This window comes from Amphibalanus amphitrite, unplaced genomic scaffold (assembly GCF_019059575.1).
Source record: "Amphibalanus amphitrite isolate SeventyFive unplaced genomic scaffold, NRLGWU_Aamphi_draft 000094F_arrow, whole genome shotgun sequence".
In the NCBI taxonomy this organism is placed as follows: Eukaryota; Metazoa; Arthropoda; class Thecostraca; order Balanomorpha; family Balanidae; genus Amphibalanus; species Amphibalanus amphitrite.
The window spans coordinates 690463-704063 of NW_024881590.1; the positions used below are offsets into that span (position 1 = coordinate 690463).

The 13601-nt window shown below is 45.9% G+C and overlaps 1 protein-coding gene across 1 annotated transcript in view; it reads right to left on the reverse strand.

Annotated features, from left to right (window-relative positions):
* The window catches only part of LOC122380283 (venom peptide isomerase heavy chain-like), a 64403-nt gene extending 53717 nt beyond the window's left edge, over positions 1-10686 (reverse strand). Inside the window, exons 1-2 of the mRNA XM_043363320.1 lie at positions 10647-10686; positions 6094-6303 (exon numbers count right to left, since the gene is read on the reverse strand). Of these exons, the coding sequence (XP_043219255.1) occupies positions 6094-6303; positions 10647-10652 (216 nt within the window). The 5' untranslated portion in view covers positions 10653-10686. The remainder of the gene's footprint in view (positions 1-6093; positions 6304-10646) is intronic.
* Positions 10687-13601: the final 2915 nt, after the last annotated feature.

Below are 13601 nucleotides of genomic sequence, written 5' to 3' on the forward strand. Positions count from 1 at the left end.
GAAAAAATGGGTGGGGGGCCCGCACACTAGGGGGCCCGCTTTGGAGGCGATGACCCCCGAAAGGAAATCCTGGCTGCGCCACTGCCAGATCTATCATATAAATTGTATCCAGAGTCATTTTTGAAACTAGATTTCATTTTTATGACCGACTTCTCGTCATTGAAAAATTGGACTGATTTGATCTTTTTTTACCTCTCTATGACGTCACGGGTCAAATATCAAGGTCATTGATATACTATATTGTGCATCTCGATGAGCTCTTTCGAATTCCGTTTCAATTTTTCCGATCCGGCTATTGGTTTCGGAGATACGACGGGGGGCCCTTTGCCCCCCCCCCAACAGGACGTGAAACCTGCCAGACTTCAACGGGGTGCGGGTTAAGTCTACATATATATAAAATAGTAATTATATATCATTATAGCAATTGTATTATTTACATATGTTATGTTTGATCTTTTTATCTATTTTCAAAGCCTTAGGTCCGACATATGTTCCTGCGAAACTTTTTTTTTGGAAAATGGCAGAACATGACATGATTCTGACGTCGTTTGTGGCCAACCTATCATAGCTTTTGGAAAAATGGTTATAATCATAATGTGTGATATTAGCCCTCGCCCTGGCAGGGAGGAGGTCGATGCAACCCCTAAGGGTTTTCAAAGATAGCGTAAAAACGGCGGCACGCAGCGCCACTAAATTTGACATCGCCAATGGACCAGCCTTTTTACATATAACCTAAAAAAAAACAGATCCGGGTGAATTTGGGTCAGGTCACCAGGTGAGGAAAACCGGTACAAGGTCATGGTCAAATTTCAATTTTCTTTATGCACCTGTCCAACTCACAGTTTTGGACTGATTTCCTTCAAACTTGCAGGATGTGCTAAGTTCACCGAGTTGTATAAAATATAGCTCGTTTTTTTTTTACGTCACTGACCTGAGGGCCGAGGTCAATTAGAGGTCATTACGTCGTAATGTAAGCCTTCGCCGGCCGAGGGGGAGGGGCGGGTGCCGCCCCCCCCCCATAGAGTTTTATCGCGACAGCTCCGAACACACTGGAATAGAGAGCTGAAACTTGACATGCCTGACCATTGATTCAAGCCAGATCTTTTGACACCAAATGCATTTTCAAGTCAGGTCAGGTCACTGACCTATGACGTCATAAGTGAACCTCTGCACGGTCTTAAGGTGTCGCAACTTCGCAACGCCCTCACTGCCAGAGGAGCTTTCACAGGGAAATGAAACGTGCAGGATCTAGTATCCATTACGAGGCTCACAACTTGTATATCTCGGATTTTTTCCTCAAAGTCATATGAGGTCAGGTCATTTTCGTGACCTCACCATTATAAGTCAAGGGGGAAAAATGAAAACTGCTATTCTGGCGCCAGGAACGATATCCAACTATCTCAAGCACACAGAATCGTGATTTGATGCACTCCTTGCAAGGTTAGATGCGTCACTTTTGCAATACTGACCTTGTGTGACGTCATTTATGACATCATTAGGGTCATATTAGTTTTTCGTCAATAACTCCCGATCAAATTGAGCTAGCGAGTCGGGAAAGCCACAAATGGACTCAGGAAGACCTGCCAAATCGAATAATATGCGATATGACCTCCTTTGACCAGCTTCGTGACCTGGGGGCGCTGATCTGTCCGTGACCTTAGGTCAACACCCTAAGCTAGCCTCACCTAAACAAAAAGTATATCATTCGACGCGTCTAAGCGAGTCGAACACGATGCTGCTAGATTTGCGGCTCTGCGGCCGTTTTTTGTGAAATTATTAACCAAAAACGGAACCGGACCTTGGTACTTGACCTGACCTCAGAGGCCACCGGTTGACCTGGGACCTTAAAATCGGGTATCAATCTTTGCGTCTCGTAACGGCGCACACGCTCGTTTTTCCCGCAACGCGCTAGCTCCACCAGGCGCGAAACGGCGAGGGGGGAGGGCGAGGGGCGTGCAAAATGAATAACTACAGATATAATGCATCAGCATCGTGATCTTCACCCAAATGACTTGCTTCACGAATAGGACCTCCTAATTCCGCCCCGCCTCTCGGCCGGCGCGTATGTAGAAAACCAATATGTCCGGCGAGGGTTAAGTCAAAAGTTATATCAGAAAACGTTCTTCATTAACCCTCGCATGTGTAGGGGGGGGGGGTCGGATGGACCCCCCCCCATGGTTTTTCACGAATAACTCGCGTAAAAAGCGGCCGATCGCGACGAAACCTTAAGTACCCTCGCATTGATCAATTTTACACCTACCTGAAAATTTCATGACCCTGACCCAAATGACCTTTGACCTGTGACCTCTTTTCCGAGACCATGTTTGGCCGGAATCGCGATTTCGCGTATGTCGGCTCGCACTAGCCGCGTGTTTGCAAGCTTTTCGTGGTTTCAAACGTTCAAACATGTGATTTGATGTTACTCCCGTGTGTGTCAAGGTCACCTGAAGGTCAGGTCAGGTCTTTGACCTTTGGTGACCTCGGGTGACCTCGGGTCACTTTTCCGAGTTTTACATGTTTCTAGGCTAGTTTTTGGAGCTGAATTCGAATTTAGCAACCATTTGAACATTTACGAAGTAGTTTTGGTGACTTCGTAACATGTTACGAAGCTGTCAGAGGCGGTTGACACGTACTACGAATACCCGTCACGACGCCTACTGGTTGACCTGACCTGACCTGACCCGACCTGGTCTAAATGCTTCAAGACATCATCTGTGATAAAAACTAACACGATATTCGTGATCAGCACCCCGAAAAACCCCTTAGCAGCCACACTTTACGACTTTCTAACAGGTCCCGATTTTCCCGACTTTGGGTCATTGACCTGACCTGGAAGGTCAACCAATGACCTAGGACCTTAAAATTGGGTATCATCGGCTTCCTCTCGTCACGGGCAACACGCTCGTTTTTTCCGCGAAGCTCTAGCTCGATCAGGGGCCAAACGGCAAGGGGGGGTCTAACCGACCCCCCCCCCTACACATTAGAAGCTGGCAAACGCCGCACACATGCGAGGGTTAACCTTTTTTAGTTTTGCCCTCTGTAGGCTAAACCGTTGACCTGAGGTCAAACTGAGAACAATATTCAGGAAGACATTTAAAATGGCTATATCGAATGCGCTTAACCGCGACGCTCTGCCTCTATTGGTTCTCGAGTTAGACAATGGCAGTTTCCAAGTTTCCAATTTTCCAATTGTTGAAATGGACTAAATAGACCTTTGATATCTCTGGCGACGTGACCTTTGACCTGACCAAAATATGACCGAGGTGTTTTCGTCATTTATTGACGCTCTTTCGAATGCCGTTTACCGCATATCGCTACGTGGCCCAGGAGCTTAGCTACACCGGGGGGAGGGGCGTTTCGCCCCCCTAAGATCTCGGAAAATTACCGGCCGAATTTCAAAATTCAAACGGTGGTGGATAGCCCTACCACGGAACTACCTTGTGACTCGATGTCATTGACCTCAGTCCAACCGATGACGTCAAAGGTCAGGTCAAATGTCGAATTTTCACCGTTTACAGACATTTCGAGAAATGTGTTGTAAAATCGATTGAAAGGCATTCTATTGCAAGTTATCGATGGAAAAAATTGCCCGTAAAAGACATATTTTGCTAGTTGAGGTCATTGATACTAGGTCAGGTCAAAGAGGTTAGGTCACTGAGGGTCACAATACGAAAGTGTCGTGTGATACATGTTCTATGGTCCATTTTACATGACAAATGAGATTTAATGGGTCAGGCAACCTTTGGGGCCAGTTAAATTTATTTTCTGGTGAAGGTCAGGTCAAGGTCAGGTCAAGTTAGGTCAAATTTTAAAGTTGATATTTTTGCATAAAATGGGCATCGATTCGATGCAGCTCGTCACGGGGAGTCTAATGGTGGTCTTTGTTTTGCGCTACGTGGTCTAGAATTGTTAACCCGCGACCTGGTGGGGGGATATTTTTTGCCCCCCCCCCCCTCCAGACTTTTCCATATATCTCCAGAACCGCTGCGCCGATCGTCACCAAACTTTCAGTACCCTCCCGGACATCAATTTTACACATTGTGACCAAAAATTTTTCCAAAGGCTATGATAGGTTGGCCGGAAATGACGTCAGAGTGACGTCATGTTCTGCCGTTTTCGACCCAAAAAAGGTTTTCGCGGGAAGAGCTGTCAGGCCTATAGCTTTGCAAATACAGAAAAATGATAGAGACATAAAAGCTGTAGATTGGACAGGGCTACAAAACTGCTATCTCAGATTTTTGAAATTTTCGGATTTTGACACCAAAAATAAAAAATAGATTTTTTTGGATATAATAATCGAAAAATCCAAAAAGTTTTTGAATTTCGCAAAAACCGGAATATATGTGATAGTCCTTACCACCTTCCATCCACATACAAAATTTGCGATTGATACCTCTTTTTGGGCGAAGTTATAGCGAAAAAACTGTTCAAAATTGATGACGTCAAATTTTCAAACTCAATTTTTAGCAATTCTAGACCCCGTAGCGCAAAAAAAGACCACCATTAGACTCCCCGTGACGAGCTGCGTCGAATCAATACCCATTTTAAGCAAACAATCAACTTTAAAATTTGACCTTTTTTGACCTGACCTTGGTACCTGACCTTCACCAGAAAGTGACCTAAGCCGTACCTGATGGTCTTATAACCAACACCATTGAGTTGGAAATGAAAAGTTGGCCATAAAACATGCATCGCACAACCTTAGTAAAGTTGGGTTCATGTGCTGACCCTTGGTGACCTGACCTGTGACCTGACCTCGTATTGTCAGTGACCTCTAATAGCAACATATCTACTAGGCAACTGACGCCCTACCGCTGATTCTCGACAAAATGCGTTTTCCTCGGTGTTATAGCGCATTCCTTAGAAGACCCGTGAACGGTGAAACATTTCATCTTTGACCTGACCTGTGACGTCATCGGTGACCCCGAGGTCAATGAAATTTGGTTTCCTTCGACAAATTTGACAGGCCTTTCGAACGCCGTTTGAATTTTGCGGATCCGTCCGGTAGTTTCGGAGATACGAGGGGGGGGGGGGCAAAAAATAGCCCCCCCACCAGGTCGCGTTATAAACAGACCCCACCAGGGCGCGGGTTAAAAAATGAGATTGAAAATTTGACGTCATCAATTTTGAACAGTGTTTTCGCTATAACTTGGCCAAAAAAGAGGTATCAATCTCAAATTTGGTATGTAGATAGAACACGGACGTATAAATAAACGTTTATTTATACGTCCGTGAGATAGAAGGTGGGAGATACTATCATATATATTCCGTTTTTCGTAATTCGTAAAACTTTTGGGATTTTTTGTTTTTTAGCCAAAAATACCCTGTTTTGATTTTGGGGGTCAAAATAAGAAAAATAAAAATCCCAGATAGCAGTTTTGTAGCCCTGTTAATTTAACACCTTTTATGTTTTGAACATTTTTTCCCGTATCTTCAAAGCTGTAGGCTTGACAGCTCTTCCCGTGAAACCTTTTTCCGGGTCGAAAATGGCAGGACATGACGTCATTCTGACGTCATTTGCTGCCAACTTTTGATAGCCTCTGGAACAGATGACCTAGGGTGACCTTGACCCTGTCCCTGACCCTGACAACTGCACATCGTCTAACGTGTTCCATGATAGGTATGATAGGCTGTAAGACTAGCAAAAACGTACCGAAATCAAAGTGTCAAAAGCTCACAAGACCCATAGCCAAAGCAAAATGTTGAGTATTGGTCATTTGGGTCATGAGTTCATGACATGAACTAAAAAACAAGTTCATATCTCCGAAACCAGAAACCACAGAAATGAAGTTTCAGTGGACGCTGAGAAAGGATAGAGAAGCAGCTATACGAAAAATCAGACTTCTAGCTTAAAAAATGTTGAGTGCAGAGCAGAAAAAAACTACCTTTGGGGTAGGGCGGGGTTGGCGACCTCTTCCCAATGTGCGGGCGAGGGTTAATTTTAATCGGTGATATCTTTACCTTTTACCCCATATTTACATACTAAACAGCATATCGCACAAGACATCACAGGTCAAAATCGGCTCATTTTTTAACAGGATAAACGTTAAGCCGAAACATTACACTGATAACAGCAAATGTGAAAAAACTCACCTGCGTTATGCGAACCGTATATATTGCACCCTCCACAACGAATCCCAGAAGAGCCGCTAGGTCAGTGGCGATGTACGGAGTGACACAGTCGCAGGAAGTCAGCACGTATCGGTCGTTGAGAAGCACGCCGCCACACAGGAGACCAAACCCGTTCTTCGGTAATTGACCTCCTTTTGATGAGCGAAGTTCATCAAATAAATAAATCACAACCTGTGAAATAGCACAGATCGTCAGCAGGCATGGGCTCCGCCACCGGGGGGGGGGGGTGAGGAGGGAGGGACACGTGCCCTCCAGCCAAAATATTGGGGGACACTCTATATTTTGTCCTCCCTCCCCCAATAATCATCTCTAGGTTGGTAAATGAATTCTCCTTCTTGACATCAAAAACAGAACGTTGGGTCATACTTCATAGGTTTTCCGAAGGAGGAAATCAGAAAAGATGATCGTAACCTGTAGCCAGTTGTCAATGTTAACCCTCGCCCTGGCAGGGCATTTTTCATAACACGGCCTGGCAGGGAAAGGGGGGGGGGGGTCGATGCGACCCCCCTTCGCGATTGGCTCCTATGGCACCTAGAAACACCAAATTTGGTAGGTAGGTGAACCCCCAAAATTCTCGCCCCTGTGCAAATTTGGTTGCTCTAGGTCAATATTTAGGGGGGTTTTGGGGGGTATAGATGTAAAAATTTCGCTAAAAACAGGTCAAAAGTTTTTCGGTTATAACTCCTGATCTAATCAAGATAGAGCAAACAAAAAAGCACCAGTGAACTCAGCACGTCAAGGCGCGTCGAATGATGTACTTTTTAGCTTGCTTAAGTGTACTTAAAGTTTTTCTTAATTTTTAAGTAAACTTTAATTAATTAATTAAGTTCAACTTAACCAAATTGCATCATATCGCATATCATTCGATTTGGCTGATCATAAGCAACACAATGACACAATTTTTTGGGCTCTAGCGTCATTATGTGCCAAGTTATTGGCAAAAAATGTCATTTGACCTCCGTTGACCTCATTTGACCTGACTCATGGATAAGTACACCAAACAAAGAAGCACCAAATGACCTGCTGTTAAGTACTGTGGTTTCAAAGCACAAAAGTGATAGAACGAGGCGGATATCTCCAGTATTTTCCGAATTTAGTATTTTCCCATAGGCTAAACATTACGGCGTAATGACCTCTAACTGACCTCAGGTCAGTGACCTCAAAAACCCGAACTACATGTTATACAACTCGGTGAACTTAGCACATCCTGAAAGTTTGAAGGAAATCAGTCGAAAACTGTGAGTTGGACAGGTGCAAAGAGAAAATTGAAATTTGACCATGACCTTGTACCGGTTTTTCTGACCTGGTGACCTGACCCAAGGTCACTCGGACCTGAAATTTTTTAGGTAATATTTAAAAAGGTTGCCCCGTAGGCTGTGCCAAATTTGGCGGCGCTGCGCGCCGCCGTTTTTACGCTATCTTCGAAAAACCTTAGGGGGGGGGGGGGTCGCATCGACCTGCCAGGGCGAGGGTTAATAGGTGTTGTCGCTGTCCTGTGATTTTATTTCCTGCTATGGGTGTCACGATTTCAGTTTTCCTTTCGTAGCCCATATCGACAGCCGTTTTCTTTTATGTTATATCAGCGTGAGTCTACTGACCAATGCTCACAATCGCACGCACCATATACATACATAGGTATGTACAGGTCACCGCTGAAGTAATGAGCGCATATACTGCAATCGGACAAAACCTAGCACCAATCATTAACCCGCGCCCCGTAGGGCTACCGGCGGACCCTACCACCCGTAGGGGGGGGGCCGTTTCGGCCCCCCCTAAGATCTCGGAAAGTTACCGGCCGATTTTCAAAATTCAAACGGCGTTCGATAGCCCCACCCGGAAACTACCTTGTGACCAAATTTCATTGACCTAGGTCAAACCGATGACGTCACAGGTCAGGTCAAAGGTCATATTTTCACCGTTCACAGGCAATTCAAGAAATGTGCTGTGAAAGCGAGTAAATTGGTAATTTATTGAAAACCATCGATGGTACATTGTTCGTCAAACACATACTTTGCTATCTGAGGTCACTGATACCAGGTCAGGTCACAGCGAGGTCAGGTCACCGGGGGTCACAATATGAATATGTCGTGTGATACATGTTTTATGGTCCATTTTACATGACAAATGCGATTATGTGGGTTAGGCAGCCTTTGGGGCCAGCCTAGGTCACGTTTTTGTGAAGGTCAGGTCAAGGTCAGGTCAAATTAGGTCAAATTTCAAAGTTGATATTTTTGCATAAAATGGGTATCGATTCGATGCAGCTCGTCACGGGGAGTCTAATGGTGGTCTTCGTTTTGCTCTACGAGTTCTAGAATTGCCAAAAATTGAGTTTGAAAATTTGACGTCATCATTTTTGAACAGTTTTTTCGCTATAACTTGGCCAAAAAACGAGGTATCGATCTGAAATTTGGTATGTAGATAGAAGACAGTAGGCACTATCACATATATTCCGGTTTTTTCGAAACTCAAAAAACTTTTTGAATTTTTTGGCGAATATATCCAAAAAAATGCTTTTTTGATTTTTGGGGGTCAAAACTCAAAAATTTCAAAAATTCGAGATAGCAGTTTTGTAGCCCTGTCAATTCTACACCTTTTATGTCGTGATCATTTTTCTGTATCTTCAAAGCTGTAGTCCTGACAGGTCTTCTCGCGAAGGTCTTTTTTCGGTCGAAAATGACAGAACATGACGTCACTCTGACGTCATTTGTGGCCAACCTATCATAGCCTCTGGAAAAATTTTTGGTCACAATGTGTAAAATTGATGCCCGGAGGGGTCCTGAAAGTTTGGTGGCGATATCTCCAGCCGTTTAGGAGATATCGACCGAAAAGGACAGGGGGGGGCCGTTTCGGCCCCCCCCCCTACGGGGCGCGGGTTAATGGTGAGACCTATTATCAAAAGCGAGTATCGCACAGATTCGTGTTCCAGTTGGACAACTTTCTCTAACGTGTTACAGTTCCACCCGTTATAGAATGCTCGCTTAAATCGAAAACGGGAATATTCACTCCATTCGCGGCACCCCGGAGTCCAATCTCTGTGACCGCCACTGAACAGAGAGTTGTAAACCAACGCACGTGCGTACTACACCGTAGTAAAGTGCCGTTGCTGGACCCTACAGTAGAGTATAGCCATTGATGATCGGGACAACAGCATCGACCAATAGGGTCTCTTTCTCTGACAGGCGAGAAGCGCGAGGGTCAGAGGTGGGGAGGGGTTGACCGCGGGGCTTCTGGCCGGCGCAGTGGAAGGGGTGGGTGAAGGTAGGGTGACAGGGACGCCAGCCGCAGGGCATCAGCGAGCTTTGCCCCCAGGCGTGCGGGAGCGATATGTCTAATGTCATTGTGCGAAGCAGACGGCGCGGCGTGTCACGTGGGAGCTTTGAATGAATATATATTACTGACCGGGCCGACGAAATTATTTGGAAACGAGGTTTGCAAAATTGACGGAGGTCCGAGTGCGGAGCACGAGGGCCGGAGTCAAATTTTGCAAGCCGAGTTTCCAAATAATTTCGTACGGCTGAGGTCAGTAAGCTTTTTCCTACATGCCGCATACCTAAGTAGTTTCGACAGGTTTTGGTGACACTTTTATACAATTGTTTTGTCCATAATTTCCTAACAGTGATTGCGCTACTGCTGTGGATAAAGGAAATTTATAGAAGAAAAGGCATCAAAATACCTTACTTCAAAAAGAATCGCGTCTGAAAATATCAACTCAGAATGGCACAACAACTGGATATCCAAGGAACATGATACATGAATAATTTGCCAAGACATAAGAACAAGAAGAAGGTATAATATTCCTAGTAATTAAACGTGAACTTTCCAGTGCTCTTGCAAGAATCTTTTCTTTATTTATGTAATCGTACTTTGTTGATGCCCTATGGCTAAACGTTCGTGAAATACATTATATATTTTCCATATTTTACGTGTTTGTTTCGAGGAAAGGACTACAACTGTCAAATAATAACGCAATAACTTAGGCCCAAGGTATCAGTGGACATATCAAACAAAGATAAGACCAGTATAACGCCTTATGGGGCGACTAACGGAGCGAGCGAGAGGGTGGGCCTTGCACGTGCGAAATTGCGGGGGGGGGGGGGGGGTACCTCCAACTGACTTGTGTACGGCACCCTACTAACCGGTCTCTAGCGATTTGCCAAATTTGAGCACAATCGACCCAGCCGTTCTCGAGATCTGGAAGCGGCACCCTGCACGTGCGCACGTGCAAAATGGGTCCCGACTGGCTTTTGCACGGCACCCTACTAACCGGTCCCTAACTGTGTACCAAATTTGAGCGCAATCGGTCCAGCCGTTCTCGAGATCTGGAAACGACCCCTGCACGTGCGCACGTGCAGCAGCACCCCAACTCTGGCACATGGATATGCAGTGCCTAGTGGGTGCCTACCTACCTGCCAACTTTCAGCGCAATCGGCCAAGTAGTTACCGAGATATTGCAACAATTGCAAAACTGACACCTCTTCGTTTTGCACGTGGCACGTGCATAAGGGGTCACTCACATGCATCGGGAATAGTCCAATACTTGGTAGAAGGAATGAAGCTACCCTATAAAAATTACCGCGTGTAAATCGGTCAAGTGGTTGCTGAGATATAAGCCTCGCAAAAGCGTCCGCACGGCCGGCCGCTCATACTCAGAAATTTCCGTTATTCTACGTAAGACTCCGCTCGCTTCGCTCGCTCCGTAACAACAAGCGATAATGGATTTCTAGGCGCATATCTTACCATAATTTCGGCTTTTTAACCAATACAAAATATTTCAAAACCCTTGATAAGCAGAGCAGATAGGTATTTTTACCAAAAAATGTTAGTTTTCTAATTTTACGCGGCAAATATCATGCAAAAATGATGTCAGTTATACATTCCCTGCCAATTATACCTCTGGGCTAGTGCGATAAACTGTAGTTTAGAGGTCATTGCCCTGGGCAGTAAACCCAGGCAGTAAACTTTTGTTTCCTGCCCGGCCTATCAAACTAGATGCCGGCAGCGCTCGTGCGTTGCCTTGGGCCAGAATTGGAGGAATGGAACTGAGTATGGACTGCAAAACCAACTGAAACATCCATGAAATGCTTGAAAGCACGTGAGATTCATGTGGAGATCTACCTACAGTAAGATATGAATTAACTGCACGTGCATAGTTCATGTCCCAGGCACCACAGTGCAGGCATTTTCATAACATCCTGAAGCGTGTGTCTAGTTCTATCAGTGCACCGACTTTTGTGTCGCTAGCTCGACGTTTCCCGGGATCAGAGGATCCATCGTCAAAACCGTTATCCGCCCCCGCACGCGCAGCTTGCACCCCTCGGATATTATCTCGCCGGAATGTCGTGATCAAATGTATTCTTCTTATGACCTGCAAGTTTTGAACCAGTTAGAGCTGCCGTTTGCCCTGCAGGCGTGGCAACGTACGAAGGGGTGCAATCGGCTTGCACGTGCATAGCTCATGCACCACAGAGTTTAGCTCAACCAAATGTGCATTATTTTGGAGGCCTTGCCTGGGACTACCATTGAACCGATTTTGAGGTTGATAGCTTAAAATTTCTTTGAGCCAGAGGACCTCACGTCAAAACGGTTTTCCGACCCCAGCACGTGCAGCCTGCACCCCTCGCAGACGGTGACCCCCCTGGAAACTGGTTCAAGGTGTTACCGATGTGTCCCGCCAGTATGGCTTTGCCCGTGACCTCGGGTTGACCTGTAGCCTTGACAAAAAATTTCGTGTCACCGAAACTTTGAAGCGGAATAGCATGTGCCACGAAGCACCGAGCGAACCGAGGCCAGCACCAAAAGTTTACCTCGCCGGAGACGAATCACACGGTCCCACTTTCGTCCCGATTGGTCCACCCATTTTGACTCCAGGTCCAAAAAAGCTTGGACAAACTCACTCACATACTCACTGACAAACAGGTTCAGCCGAACTTTTTTTCAGCGACCCACCAATGGGAATTTCCGGATGCAAAAGCATGCTATCGCATGCTTTTGATCCTCCAATTCTGGATAACATGGTATTTTGATACCGACAGTTTCTTGGTCATAGTTTTACTGCCAGGCTCGTGCTGTGCTTAACCCTCGCATGTGTAGGGGGGGGGGGTCGGATGGACCCCCCCATGGTTTTTCGCGAATAACTCGCGTAAAAAGCGGCCGATCGCGACGAAACTTTCAGTACCCTCGCATTGATCAATTTTACACCTACCCTGAAAATTTCATGACCCTGACCCAAATGACCTTTGACCTGTGACCTCTTTTCCGAGACTATGTTTGGCCGGAATCGCGATTTCGCGTATGTCGGCTCGCACTAGCCGCGTGTTTGCAAGCTTTTCGTGGTTTCAAACGTTCAAACATGTGATTTGATGTTACTCCCGTGTGTGTCAAGGTCACCTGAAGGTCAGGTCAGGTCATTGACCTTTGGTGACCTCGGGTGACCTCGGGTCACTTTTTCGAGTTTTACATGTTTCTAGGCTAGTTTTTGGAGCTGAATTCGAATTTAGCAACCATTTGAACATTTACGAAGTAGTTTTGGTGACTTCGTAACATGTTACGAAGCTGTCAGAGGCGGTTGACACGTACTACGAATACCCGTCACGACGCCTACTGGTTGACCTGACCTGACCTGACCCGACCTGGTCTAAATGCTTCAAGACATCATCTGTGATAAAAACTAACACGATATTCGTGATCAGCACCCCGAAAAACCCCTTAGCAGCCACACTTTACGACTTTCTAACAGGTCCCGATTTTCCCGACTTTGGGTCATTGACCTGACCTGGAAGGTCAACCAATGACCTAGGACCTTAAAATTGGGTATCATCGGCTTCCTCTCGTCACGGGCAACACGCTCGTTTTTTCCGCGAAGCTCTAGCTCGATCAGGGGCCAAACGGCAAGGGGGGGGGGTCCAACCGACCCCCCCCTACACATTAGAAGCTGGCAAACGCCGCACACATGCGAGGGTTAAGACATACCCGGGCATGTAGGAAATGACTTTCAAGGCTTCAGTTTCGAAGATAAAAGAGATAAGTTCTTTGGAATTAGGAGATGCTGTCTCAGCTTTTCCATATACACAACAACTATTTTGATTACGAGCAAGCGAGCGCAGCGAGCGAAGCGAAGTCTTTTCAATATAACGGAAAAATCTCAGTATGAGCGGCCCGGCCCGGACCGGCCTGTAACGCTTTTGAGAGGCTTATATCTCAGCAACCGCTGGACCGATTGGCCTGCGGTCCTTTTTGCTGCGTAGCCCCATCCCTTCTACCCCGTAATTGACTACTTTTGATACATCTCAGTGACCGTCATGGCACGTGCAACGTGAAAAGTCAAGGGTGTTCAAGCTGTTTTGCAAAAGTACTGATTTTGAGAGGCTCATATCTCAGCAGCAGCTTGGGCGATTGACTTGCGGTAATTTTTATAGGGTAGCTGCATGCTTTCTACCAAAAATAGGATACTCTCGATACATGTGGGTCAC